The sequence below is a fragment of the Carassius auratus genome, chromosome 41 (assembly GCF_003368295.1).
Source record: "Carassius auratus strain Wakin chromosome 41, ASM336829v1, whole genome shotgun sequence".
Classification (NCBI taxonomy): Eukaryota; Metazoa; Chordata; class Actinopteri; order Cypriniformes; family Cyprinidae; genus Carassius; species Carassius auratus.
Window position 1 is genome coordinate 6,218,133 of NC_039283.1, and position 14,696 is coordinate 6,232,828.

General features: G+C 39.7%; 1 protein-coding gene across 1 annotated transcript in view; it reads left to right on the forward strand.

Moving 5' to 3' along the window:
• LOC113059934 (glutamate receptor ionotropic, NMDA 2D) overlaps positions 1–14,696 on the forward strand; it is a 71,693-nt gene that overhangs the window by 39,736 nt on the left and 17,261 nt on the right. Inside the window, exons 6-8 of the mRNA XM_026228639.1 lie at positions 940–1,054; positions 7,532–7,737; positions 9,237–9,405. Of these exons, the coding sequence (XP_026084424.1) occupies positions 940–1,054; positions 7,532–7,737; positions 9,237–9,405 (490 nt within the window). The remainder of the gene's footprint in view (positions 1–939; positions 1,055–7,531; positions 7,738–9,236; positions 9,406–14,696) is intronic.

Sequence of the window (14,696 nt, forward strand, 5' to 3'; positions counted from 1 at the left end):
GGCACGGGACTCGAAGTCACAACCTTGCGATTTGGAGTCCAACTCTCTAACCATTAGGCCACGACTTCCCAATATGTCAAATATGTCATTATCATCACCGCAATTTCTGTCATCTTTGTTATCGTTGATGAAAAAATAAAATAAAAAATAAAACTTTAAATTAACGACAGCTTCAATCATGTTTATGAGAAAACTACTGGCTGCCAGCGATGAAACTAGAATATCTGAACAATAGCCTAAACTTAAAAAAAAAAAAAAATACAATTTATATATATTTTATATATATATATCTCCTTTAATAGCATATTTGACACATTTTAGGGAGAAATTACATGGACTCACTGAGCAGAAACTCAACGTAACACCCATCGGTGTGACTCACACTCATTACACATCAGAAGAAGATTGATGGGGAAAAGTGATTCACCTGTTTAGCGTTGCTGATGTAATTACAGTTTGCTAAATAGGCTTCTACATAATGGTTTTGCATGTATTTATCACAGAGATCTTTGTAGGTACTTTGTTAAGAATAGTCACAAAAGGCTCATGAGAACAGAGCAAACTTTGCTTTTTCAAACTTGTTCACCCAGTCAGATTTTTTAAATGTGCAGTCTTTTTGCCAAAAGCATATTGGATTTAAGATAAAAAGATTCATTTGAAGCAGTCACAAAGAATGTCATATTTAGTCACTGTTCTGTGTATTTTACTGGTTTAGATTAAGTGGTCGAAATAGAGTGACTGCCTCTTTTGATTCCAATGCTGAAGAAAAAAAATGGTTACCTTCACCACAGTCTTGCAATCAGACCTAATTAGGATGTTTGTGAAGGGCTCTGTGCAAGATTTCCTCTTTGACATGTCCTCTGAGTCTTTCATACTAATTCTTTCTGGGTCTCTTCCATCTCAACAGACTGTTTCTGCTCTGTTCTCTCTGCTTTGCAGGTATTTCAGTAACATCACACTCGGTGGGCGGGACTATTCGTTCAGTAATGAGGGCTACCTGGCCAATCCCTTTCTGGATGTCATCTCCTACACGTCTGGGAGTGGCTGGGAAGACGTAAGAACTAATCAGAATTCAATTTCTGTTTGTTCTTGTGTAACCGCTTTAATGGATTGGTAATGTCCAGGATGAAAAGCAGCATTGCAGTAGCCATGCTAAGCACTGCAGTAGCAAAGCGCTGGAATGGATATTGAAAGAATACTACATATCATTCGAGGTGTCTTGACCGCTTTTTTGTGCGCTGTTAATTATGCATATGACCAGTTGCAATACATATTGGGATTTAAAGGTAATGGCAGACCATTGTTTTATTTAAAATGTGCAATTTACGTCATCATGACTATCATAAAGATGTACGGTACTTGCTGTCTTAGTGCTGCAAACATACTGTACTCGTTTGGAGCAGTTTTAAAATGATATACAACTTGACACTACACTAATTTCAAAAACCATTTCCCATGACAGTCCACGGTAGAAAAAACCTATTACAATTAACTCTGAACAATGCATCACATTGTGCATTAGAGAGAGTGTTTTGGTGTTGACGGTGCACTTCTTCCTCACTGCACAGAACCGTTAAACCCTCAGTGATATAAACATATAATTAGGGTTTCAAGAGGACGTACATAATGTACAATTAGCTCATGTTTACATTTGGTCCTGTTATCTATGCATGATACCTGCAGTATGCTATTAAGATAAGCAATGCTTTCCTAAATTATTAGCCTCTGACTTTATTTTTATGTGAAAATAATTAATTGAGCGGATTTGATTTCCTCTTTTCCCTCTCACCATTCCTCCACTAGTTATGTTTGTGTTAAATATGTCTGAGCGGAGAATGCATGAATAAATAAATGAATAAAAACTCCCTTAAATTTATTGGCTTCTCATATATCAGTGTATTGTAGGTGCCACATGGGACGTTGTGGCTCTACATTTCTTCCGCAGAGCGCTGCTGTCGTGTAGACAAAATAACTGATCCCAAACCCAGCTGAGTAAATATAGCTGGGGAGAATGTCATATGCATGAAGGTGCCACTCAAGTCGATGCCTTAAAACAGAATTATTAATATTTAGATGCCACAAAGATGAGCGTAGAGACTGAAAATTGTAATCCCTGGCAGCACTTGTGTTTCTCCACCTATACAATCTGTTAACAGGGAAAATGACAGCGGATTATGTACTTCTAATTCCCTCAGGCCAAATTCACTGACATGGAGCCATAAGAGTAAAAAAGTTTTGGTACAGAGCGGGGGTTATTTTCTGCTGATCCCCCTAGCTTGTCACAGTCTATATTTATGCACATTATGTACTGTACACAACATAGCTTAAAATCAATGCTTTTCAGGAGAATTCTCATGCGTTTGACTAATGGTCACAGTTTGAACCACAGCACATTCTGTCGAGTGCCAGGCTCACGTTAACTGGCTTCAGTAGGAGAGTGAGAGGATGCACAGGGATTGTTTTGCCCTGGGCGTCTTGAAAGGTCGAGTGTTGATCGTTTGTTCTGTCAGTGTTCTCATATAGGCTTTGTTTAGGTGCCAGCGAATGAGTTGCATTGTGTGAGGAACAGACCGTTTACCGAAAATCTTCTTACTCTGCCTTATCTCTCAGATCCCATTTCTTTGATTTTATATTCGAAGTTGGCATTACAATTGGTTATTAGACATAACTGCGTGGAGTGACATGTCCTATTGTGTTACGTATGAGAGTTGTGACAAATGAGAATATTATTGAAAAACTGCTGAATCTTATTCCGTTCCAGACTCAAAGGTATTGAATGGCTTTTAATTGTATGGCTGTGTTTCTCAATCATGGAGCTGGGACCCACTATGGGCCTCTGCACAATTCAAAGGGGGTCGTAAGACAAAATATGTTTTTAAAACAGATATAGATGTAGACTCTTGGAAAACCTGGATATAGGGATTTTAAAAGTTTGATTTCTAGACCTGGAAGTGTCATGGAAATTATTAAAATATTAAAAAGTCTTTAAAATTTCTACAGTGAATATACATTTTTCTGGTTATGTAAATGTAAAAAATATTTAATATATTAAAAATTGTGGAGAAACTGCTATTTGTATATACTAAATAAAAATCAATGTAATCACTTGCTGAATTACAAATTGAATTGTTGTTTAAAATGGTTGTATTCATTTACTCATTTAAAAAATAATACTCCTAGTTTCTGTAAATAAAAAGGTTTAAAAACTACATTTGAAATGACATGAGTAAATCTTGATAGAAGTTTAATTATTCTATTCCTTTAAAACTTTCTGGACTTTTTTTTTCAATAAATTTTTTGGTACAGTAATATAATGGTACACTATTAAAGACAGTGGAATTTGGTTGTTGTTTTTTAAATCTGTGCACTCCTAAAAACCCATCAAACGGTGCAACAGCCTGTTAAGGGTTGCATGGTGCTGATTCTGGCTTTGGCGTCTGCTTCTCATTTGCAGATATGTTCTGGAGAAAAGTGCTGTTAGAGACATCTGGATGCTTTTGTGCTTCAGAGTCACAGACTCTTTGTCATTTACATAACATATTTAATGGAGCGCCATAATGTACATTTAAAAGGCTTCCATGCTGTCAATGTAGGAGGTTTTCAGTTTCCAATTGTTTTAGGAGGGTGCTCTACACGATGCACGCTGTCTTTGTATTCGCTCTGTTCTTTCTATGGTTCTCTTTAAATGCATTCTGTCTAACACGGAGAAGACAATGGATGTGGATGACTCAACTTTTAGATGCCCGATGTGCACAAGGCATTTCATGTGATGGCTTCAACATGCAGCATTTATAGCGTTTTAACAAACTAACCTCTACAGCGCTTTTGATCCCATTTGTCCGTGCTGTTCTCGTAAATCGATACATATCAGGGTGCGGGAGACGTTTAAGAAATGAAATGCCAAGCACATTTCTCCAAACCCTCTTTGTACCTGTCAGGATGTGTCCATGTGTGTTTATGCCGTGTAAATCTGCTAGTGGATTTGTAAGGATCGCGCTGGGGTAAAAGCGACTCGTTTTATCCTCCTCACATGGGGACGTTCACAGGGACAGGGGTGTCATGGCAGCATGTTTGTGTTTCACCCTGTGAAAGTATTATCCGTTCCCAGGGGAGATGGTGTTTGATCAGGCGCCTGCTCTTCCTCTGCCTGCATGAGGCTCTGCCCCCTCAGCTTGGGCCCAGATCTCTGCTACACCGGCTCTTTGTAATGCACAGCAGGAGCTCTGGTTCTCCACACATGCTCCACCACTCCTATTTCGGTCGTTTTGTCGGCCCACATTCCAACATCAAAAATAGTTAAAACATTTGACTGCTGCTGACATTGATCGACCCTGAGAAGTGCATTTTGGAGTTTGAAAAGAGTAAGAAAGATTCAGGGTGGGGGGCTTTGGGTGCTGGTGCACAGAGAAGATCAGAGAAGAAATTGAAAGGACATACAGCAAAGTATGGTAACCCATACTCAGAATTCGTGCTCTGCAATTAATCTATCCCAAATGATCAGTCGTGGTATTGAAGGTGGAGAGAGTGCTGTACATTCACTCCCCCCATCTACAATTCCTGCCAACCCAAGACTTGAACTCACAACCATTGGATTACGAGTACAAATCTCTAACCATCAGGTCACGATTTCCCCATAGAGGGAGAAGAGAAACCCAACAGCACATTCAAATACTTTAAAGACTATTATGAGGACATGACACTAAACACTGTGCATCATTAGCATTTCTAACCCTCAAGCTGCTGCAAAAAGCCACTCGGATCCGACACAGTCCTGCCTTGCCTGGCTTTTCAACTTGTAACACGCCATGCATATTTTATGAAGCTGTTCAGACATCCTAAATACAAGATGGTGTCAACTGTTGAGATGTGTTGCTGGATCTAGTTCCGTGGCTGATTCTGGGCTGATGCTGTCTGTCAAATGCAGACTTGAGCCAGCAAACTCAAAATTCCCTTCCTGTTCCCTTCCCTCCCATCAGCGCTGCTCAGAGACAATGGATCTTGGGTTAACAGACTGTAAAGGCCCATTCACACCAAGAGTGATGACTATAAGGATAACTAAAACAATAACTACTACTGTTATATTAGCTCCCACACCAATGTGGTGTTACATTTACTGTCATTCTGCTCATTGTTGCTGGCATTTCAATACGAATCCATACGATTGGGGATTTTGCAAGAGGGCAAAAGATTTCCCCATTGGTTGAAGTTGGTCAAGCAGATTTGCCGCAACTGAAAGCAGCTTGATTTGGAAGTTAAGCTTAACGTAACTGTATGGAATTTTTTTTTTTTTACCTTGAAATGCAAAAAATCATTCTACTGGTATACTGAATTCAAATAAGGCAAATGATTTGTGTTTCTTTCCCCTAATCCCCAAAGGTTTGTTCTGAAATTATGTTAGTTTGGAGAGCAAGTAAAAATTCAGCAAAAAGGGCCGACATTCATTTTTTTTTAGTGTAAACTGCAATAACGACTGAATTACACTCACTTAACTGTACGTTCTCATAAAAATATATATATATAATAAAAAAATGGTTAGGTTAGTTTAGGTTTTACCCTTTCAAAAGGTACTAATACGTTCCATTTAGATACTAATGTGTACACTTTAGGTAATAATATGTACCTTTAAGGTACTAATATGCTCTGTCCAGTTTCTACCTTTTTTACTGAGAGTGTAGAGGAATACATACATTTGCTTTAAGGGATAGTTCATTCTTTAAAGCAAGATATATACTGATTGGCTGTAAATATTTTTATTATCCATTAGATTGTTTTTTTTTCAAGTTTTTTTTTCCTAAAGTGACTCCAACAGTATTGTTCCTCATTTGTTATAACTGCCCTATTCTCTTAAAATTATCATTCTAGCTATCACCCTTGATGTGAACTGGCGTTTAAGGAGGGAGAGAGTGAGAAAGCTGACAAATGGACAGTCAAACTGATCCAAGCAGACAGATTGATGAACAGAGAACGAGACAGGGACCAGGTGAGCCGATGTCGCAGAATCAGCTTTTTTTAATTTCCAGCGATCCAACTCGGATGCATTTGATTTCAGAGCCTTTGTAATAGCACAGCAGTTAGAAGTGGGTTAACTAGCCAAATTAGACCAGCGCTAGCAGGAATCTACATGCAGACTGCTGCCAATTCCTGTTCGATTCTTTTCAATTAGATGCCTCTGTTTTGATCCTGTGCTAATATGCAAAGTCATTTAGCTGCCATCCACTGTTTGATATCTATGAAGTCATATGTGTGCACATACATGGCATATGAGAAGTATATTTATTCTCCGCATGTTGCTTTTTATTCTGCCTTTTTTTTTTTTTGCTGTATCAGTATGGTTCTTGAAGGCTGCTTTAGTGCTGATAGCTGGCACTTTCTGCTGGTGTGTAGGGGGGAGTCCTGCGGCTCAGTGCTGCTAGCAAACTTTGAGTGTTGGGACTGGGACAATATGTGAAGTGTGTGCTGCTTACAAACTGATGAGACGTTGTTGTGTCCTATAGGACTAGTTCTGAAAATGGAAAACTCTTCCATTTATTTACTCTCCCTGATGTCGTACCAAAACTGTAAGTTATTTTTTGACAAATGAATCTTCATATTTGCCCATGCAGCGAATCTAAACAATCACTCTAAATGCATTTTCTAAGTACGCACATATCACCTCTCCGCACGTTTGACGTTTGGCTTAGGTTTGATGTCATGACCTCATGCCGTTTGTTTATGAGACATCTGAGACTTAAATTTCAGTCTGAAAGGGAGTCATGCGGATTACATTTATGGTGCTTTTGCATTGCTTTTTAACTATTTTGGAGCTTGACAAACTCTGGTCACTGCAATCTGTCATATAAAAAGATCAATGGAATAATGTGAGGGTGAGAAAATAATGACAGAATTTTAAATTTTTGGATGAAATATGAAACTGAACTGATGATTTGTATCACAGCTCTTCTTTTATTGCTGTCTCCTTATAAATTTTATTCAGTTTATTTTCTGTTAAGCACTGATGCATACAGGTCTGCAGTTCTTAGTCTTCTGTATATGTATTGTGAGCTCAGTTATACTGTCTTAGTCTATCTTGACACATTTTACCCCTTCTCTGTTTTTTCTCAGGCTTGTAACCTTTTCCTCTGTGGCCCATCACATAGCTAAAAATCTGTCTTTTTTTCTCTGAAAAGAAAAATCCACTCATTCCCCAGTGAATAAAAAGGGCACGGGACTGTTTTTAGAGAGCCCTTAGCTATAAGCTCACAGAGGAACTAGAGGAGAGCCTTTCATTTTTCACTATCCTTGCCCACTTTACAGGCTTAACCTGAGAAAGGGAAGCCATTCCTGTCTGTAATCCAGCCTCAATGACTATTAGAATAGATTGTTTTATTGATTCATGAATTGAATTGAAAATGAGCAGTAGGCCTAGTCATTTTTAAACAGCTTTTGTCATTGTCATTATAAGCGCAGCCTAATAAATTGATATCTCAAATTACTGGTTACATTTACAAAGTCGCGAATGACTTCTGACCATGTACTATCTGTGTGGTTTTAGGTGGGATGGTGGGAGAACGGGGTGTTACGTCTGCGGTATCCTGCTTGGTCTAGATATAGCCCCTTCCTGCAGCCGCCCGATGATGCTCAGCACCTGAGGGTCGTGACCCTGGAGGAGCGGCCCTTCGTTATCGTGGAGCTAGCAGACCCTTCCTCTGGAACCTGCATTAGGGACTCCGTGCCATGCAGACGGCCTCTCAATGCCAGGTTAGTACTGATCTGACCACCTTGACCGCCGTTTATCAGGGCTTTTCTGTATGGTGGAAAAGCAACATTTTAGTAATACTGTTTTAGTTAAATTAGTAATATTGTCTAAGTTAAATTAGATATGCCAGAATTTAATCTTTATATTCTTATAATCTTTAACTTGTTCATAGTTTGGACAACAGAGTAGTTTTAATGTCTTAAATGTTTTGCATTTCTTGCCAAATTTTAATAATTTCAATTTAATTTAATTTAATTTTATTTACTTACATCTTAAATACTTAATATCTTTAATACTATAATAATATATATATATAATTAATATTAAAAGCTATTATCACTTGAGAAGGCTGATGGCAAAACAGCGGTTTATAAATAAAGATCTCTTCATAACTTGCACTTCATTATTTTTATAACTTGCAATTTAATATTTAGGTGTGCGTTTATATTTTATTTGTTGATTTAAAGTCATTATATAGCATGCCAATGAAGCTTTAAGCATGGGCTGTTTTTTCTTGTTTCAAAGAGTTCCATTCGGAAGCTTTGGTCATTTTTCTCCGGTCATTTGTCACATTCATTCAATTTGGTCTTTATCTCTGTGTCTCTCACTTCTTCCCCCCAATGCATCACTATGGAGTTCCAGGGGCTATACTCACATGGCTTAGCTTTGCAATCGATCACTCGTTTCCTCTCTCTCTTTCTCTCACCCCCACTCTCATTTTGACTTTGCCTTGTGGCGATCTCTATTCATACTTAGCCATCATGTTGCTTGTCAATCTGCTTGAGCTCTTGCCGTGTACAGTTGTCTCTGCGGATGCTGCTTCACTACTCCCACACCAGGCAAATGGATGCCCATGTTTCATCTCATTATATTATTTTTAGTTATATCTAAGAAAATGTACCAAGACGGTATACTACTGAAAACCTTACATATTTCGTTTTCATAATTCATATTTCAACTCTCACTCCTTTTGTTAACATTGTTTCTCTTGTTTTCTCTCTTACGGGGTATACTATATATGTCTACACACACGTGTGTGTGTGCACGCACAGCACTTATATTGTAAAATAAATATTTTCTGTGTTAATATATTTTAAAATTACTCCAGTCTTCAGTGTTACAAGACCCTATAGAAATAATATTTAAGAAACAATTATTATTGTTATCAGTGTTGATTTTTTTTTGTGTAAAATAGCAAAATAAAGTGCAAAATAACAGCATTTATTTGAAATCGAAATCCCTGTCACTTTTGACTATTTTAATGCATGCAAGAAAATAATAAAGTATTACGTATTATATTATACTATGTTATGTTATTACATTATATTGTATTGTATTATATTATATTATAGCTAAAAAAAAACAATGCATTAACAAATGTTAAACTGAATCTTATTGCACAGTTAAAAAAACAAAAAACAAAAAACAAAAAAACTATATTTGATGAATTTTTATTGACACGTGCAATAAACCTAAGTGAGCACTTTCTCTCTGATTAAAGTGCACTTCAAGAAGGGGTGGCACCCATGAAACAGTGCTGCAAAGGATTCTGCATCGACATCCTTAAGCGACTGGCCAGAATTGTCGGCTTTACCTATGACCTCTACTTGGTGACCAATGGGAAACATGGAAAAAAGATTGATGGAGTTTGGAACGGGATGGTGGGAGAGGTGAGGGAAGCTTTTTGTGTCGTTAACCTATTTTAAACCAGCCAAGCTTGTTGTATTCCCATCAGTGCCTCTTTTTATTCACTGCACTGATGAGTAAGTCCCCTGGATGCACTGTCAGCGATATCACAGAAAAGACTTCACTTGAATATGTAAATACAGGCATTAGGTGGAGAGAGGACTACAGATTAAAGGCAAGACTGCTGTTCTCTTTAGTATTAGTACTCATGATGATCAAACACTGTGGTTATGGGACAGTTAAGGTCATGGTACAGTGTTTTTGAAGAAGTTGCAATATGGAAACAATGTGAGCCTTTGACATGTTTCCATGTTCTTTGAATACATGAGGATGTATTTGACTGTGTGGTTGAGTGAGTGTCTTATCCAGGGGTTTCAACACTGAGGCAGGGGTTTGCAAACATTTACACGCCATGTACCTGATGAAAATGATGATTCTCTTGAGATGGATCACTTTCCTATAAAGTGTAAAAGCAGTGATACATTTTCATGTATAAAGACCCATTTTGTTGAAAATAGTAAGTGTGATATTATCAAAGACAATATGTTGTTTCCAAAGTTAATTAACTGGCTTTTATAAGGGCATTTGTATTCTAAAATGTGATATATGCCTGTGATGGCAAAGCTGAATTTTCCAGTGTCACATGATCTTCCTTCCTTCCTTCTTATTGGTATTGATAACAGCTGTGCTGATTAATACATGAAACATTGTTTTAAGGAAGAATAGATAGGTCTAAAGAACAGCATTTATTTAAAATAGATTTTTTTGTAACATTGTAAAAATCTCACTTTTGATAAATGTAATGCATCCTCGCTGAATAAAAAGTATTAATTTCTTTTTAAAAATAAATCTAACTTGCCCAAAACTTTTGAGTGGTAGTGTATGAATTTTAAGGAACTTAAAATTTCATAACATTTCTTTCCCTTTGTTTCATTTTTTTTTTAAACCATTTTATAATGTAGTAATGTTAATAAATGTTCTTAATGAAAGTTAAAGGGTTGATGGAAAGCTCAAGGCTTTTCTTATCGGGGATACATGAGAGGCTGAGTGCAGGAGGTTGAAACCCCCTGCTCTTTGTAAAGAGTTTGAACATGTAATTCCTGCACAGTGCATGATGTAACAGAAAACTCACTTGTTGACCTGTTTGATGACAATTCCCACCCGTTTTTGCCGGCCTCCAGGATTACTGAAACACTCTTACAAACCCTTTTAACATAGTGCCAAGGGATTCTGCTAATGGGTCACACACACATACTGTACTCAGAGGTCTCCAAGAAAAGGCTTGAAGCCAGCCAAAAACAACTTGCGAATGCATGCGAGTATAAATGACAGACAGGAGGGTTGTTGTCTTGAGAGCGAGACCCTGCTGTGGCGCTCACACCATGGAGTGACGCCTGTTCGAGACAGTTGCTAGGGAATGGAAACAGCTCTTTTCACTGTCTCATTCCTTCTTCATTTGCATTCTTCTGCTCTTACTATTTATCACAGTATCTTATGTGTTTTTTCCCCGTCTCTCTGCTCTTCTGCTTTTTCTGTGACCACATCGTTTTCTTTCTCTCAATCTTTTCCCCTCTCTCTCCCTCTTTCTTGCTCGCTTTTGGTCTCTTCGCTGCATGTTTTGATGTCCAGCCAATCAGCTGTCAGCACAGCCCCTGTAGGCGCAGTGCTAAGGGTTATTTTTTCAGGCTGCTCTGAGTGTGTATGCGCGTGAATGGCTTTGATCTTCTATCTACGACAGGTCCACATTTCCCTTGTGCACCATGCCGGCCTGCAGCAGGACCAGGGCTTTGGCATGCTCACAAGGAAACAACTTCATCGATATGTGCTCACTTTCCACAAGGATGCAAAAGCTTTTGCTGCACTCTGGAAATTATACTACCTTAACAAGCTCTTCTCCCACACACATATTTATACGTCCAGGAAGGTGCACGTCTTTTCGGAATCATTGCAGCGTTCAAGCTGTCAGAGAAGATTTGGGAAAGCTTGTAACCTGCATGACTTTAGGCAGTGAGTCAACTCTGCACTGTCGCCATAAATCCCGTTCCTCTGCATCATGAGCTTTCCACACCATTCAGGAATATAAAACAGAATGCAAAGTGAGAAAAGAGCCACACTGGAAAGTAAAGATGTTAATGTTGTCCCTCCTTTTTGGTATTCCCAGACATGCTTTTTCTCTGTATGGGGTATACTGTCTCGAGATGGATGGCCTGCCTCCTGTAGCATCTTGGTGTGCAGGCTTCTCACTACACTATCTGCTCAACCAATTTATGGATACTGGAATGCAGCCAGTACGTGGATTGAATATTAATTAGAGATCGAGGTTCACTGAATTTGCAGATAGACCACCTGTTACTTACCGCATATGGCTCATGTGTTCAGGCAAAATGCTGATTTCTTGCTGAGGGCTCACCTCCATATCACAATATCGTGATAGTTCTTTGGCTGTCTAGTTTTAGTGCACAGTGAATGCTTTGACCAGTAATGTGTAGAGGGAATTCTGCTATGTCCATAGTCTAGCAGTTGAGCTGTGGTGCTCATGCGATTCATCTTTGTGTCAATTCCCAAGCTTGTTCCACTCTTTTCTCCCTAACATTTCATGGCCTCCTTCCAGTGACATTGCTGGTACTTCATGTAAAAAAAAAAAAAGAAAGTGCGCCCTTATTTTCTATGGGGCCTGCGGGTAGGGTTCAAAGAACCACAGTGTTAAATCCTGGTGACTTTTGTAGCAACAGTTTTCGATTTTTTGTATTATTTTGTAATGTTTTTAATGTAACATTGAAAGTAGTATGACTGCTGTTTAAATTTCATCTTGGTTACATACATAACCCTCATTCCCTGATGGAGGGAATGGAGAAATTATGTTGTGATGACTTTAGGGGTCTAACTTTGGAGACTGATCATCTCTGAGTTAAAGAAAAAACGCCAATGAAACTGGCTAGTGGATTTTGCATGCTGAGCCACTCCCAGTGCACACGGGTATATAAGGCGACAGCATGCATCCACTTATTAGGTTTTACGCTGAGGAGCCGAGAACGTGTCCCAGCAACAACGAATGGTTCAAGGTTATGACATGGGGACATAATGTATCCTTTCCCTCCATCAGGGAACGAGGGTTACGTACATAACCCAAGATGTTCCCTATCTGTCTGTAACTACAAATTATGTCATGACAACATTAGGGGTCTATGGAAAACGCCACCATCTGAACACCGTCAAAACCCTGAGGCACTGCAAATGTTGACAAGCTGTATCATGTCAAGACAAAATCTACACTAAGATCCTAACCTACCCAAAGCCCCAGTGCAGATTCACTGACCTTGATACTGTAGGGGACCAACGGTGAATACATTGCAGCTGGAGAAGGCCATGCTGCTGCTCCAACCACAAAAAAGATTTCACCTTCTGTGAAAGATTGCTTCAAATCTTCCATGTTAGTTCTTTCAGCCTGGCAGAACGATGGGGAGGCGGGCCTTCATGAAAAGGTCACTACAGAGACCACAATCTACCTGTGGGGAGGTGACATGTGGAGATACTGATATGGACTGACCCAGGTGGCAGTACTACATATGTAATGGGTCTCAGAGGCAGGTTCTACCTAACTTAGGGATGGAAAAACTGCCAGAAGAGACTGACAGAGCGGGTCTGTCAAGAGAATACACAGGCTTACGAGAGAGAAACGTTACCTTGGAAGTATACACATATGGAATCACACCATATGGACTCTTAGCCCAGCACAGTGGCTGACTGGGACTCTGGGCATGCTAACACCAGTACTGAGCCTGGGATGAGACTACTCCACCTAGTCTGACTGCCAGGGGTGCTGGAGGATGCTTGACCAGGGTTTGCCAACCAGGGAACTCTACTGGGAGAAGAAAGGCGCTTACATCCACTTGTTAAGGGGGAATTGTGCAGCTAGCTTGACACCGAACCAGTTCTTCCCGCCAATTACCTGTTACCCAAGGTTGTAAGACCTTGCAAAGGTGTTAGGTGTCACCCATCTTGCAGCTTGACAGATGTCCACCAGAGAGGCACTGTACGACAACACCCAGGAAGAGGCAGCGCTACAAGTGGAGTAAAGCTCTCATCCCTATGGGGCAAGGCTGGAATCCACCATCCAGTGGGTCAACCTATCCTTGTAAATAGCCTTCCTTTTCTGCTAACCTCCAAAGCAGACAAAGAGCTGCTCAGAGCTTCTGAAGCTCTGGGTGCAGTCCACGTATATGCTCTTACGCTCTTACGGGACACAGAAACACCAAGGCTGGATCTGCCTCCTCCGGGGGTAGCGTTTGCATGTTCACCACCTGATCTTGGAAGGGAGTGGTGGGAGCCTTGGGCACGTATCGAGGCCGGGGACTCAGGACAGCGTGGGAGTAGGCTGGCCTGAACACAAGACATTCTTCACTTACCAAAAATGCTTGGAGGTCACAGAACCTCTTGATGGAAGTGAACGTGATCAGGAGCGCTGTATTTAGAGACAGGCACTTCAGCCCTACTTAATCAAGCGACTGAAAGGGGCCCCTCTGAAGTCCAGTCAGGACAACAGAGATCCCAGGAGGGTATCAGGGGTTTCCTAGGAGGATTTAACTTTCTGGCACCCCTCAGGAACCTAACGATCAGGTATTGCTTCACCAGGGACTTCACCAGGGACTGGCTATCCACTGCATCGTGATGTGCTGTGATAGCTTCAACATTCACTTTCAAGGTGGAGGGTGACAGCCTATTCTTCAACCTTTCTTGCAGGAAAGAAAGCACAATTCTAATCGAGCATCTCCAGGGGTCTTCTCGGCAAGAAGAACACCAGTTAGTAAACAGACTCCACTTCAAAGCATAGGCTTGCCTCGTAGAGGGAGCTCTAGCCTGGGTGATAGTGCTTACCAGTGCTGGTGGCAGATCACTTAGGTCTACCACGTCCTGTCCAGGGGCCACATGTGGATGTTCCAGAGATCTGGATGCGGGTGCCATATGGTGCCCAGCCCTTGAGAAATGAGGTTCAATTAAGTTTTCGAAATTATGCAGCATTTTATATTGAACACATTCAAAGATAGTTGAGCATATAGTTTCAGTTGGTCAAAGAGCTTGTGCCATTGAATGTGCTTTTGAGAGTTTTGTTATAATCTGTAAATATTATAAAACTGTTACATTTCTTGCAGAAATATCATTACTAGTTTTACATGTAAATGTTTTATTACATTTCATGAATTTTACATTCATGTACATCTAATTTTAATGTCCAACAACTAATATTCACTTGAATTCATTTTTAATATATATCATT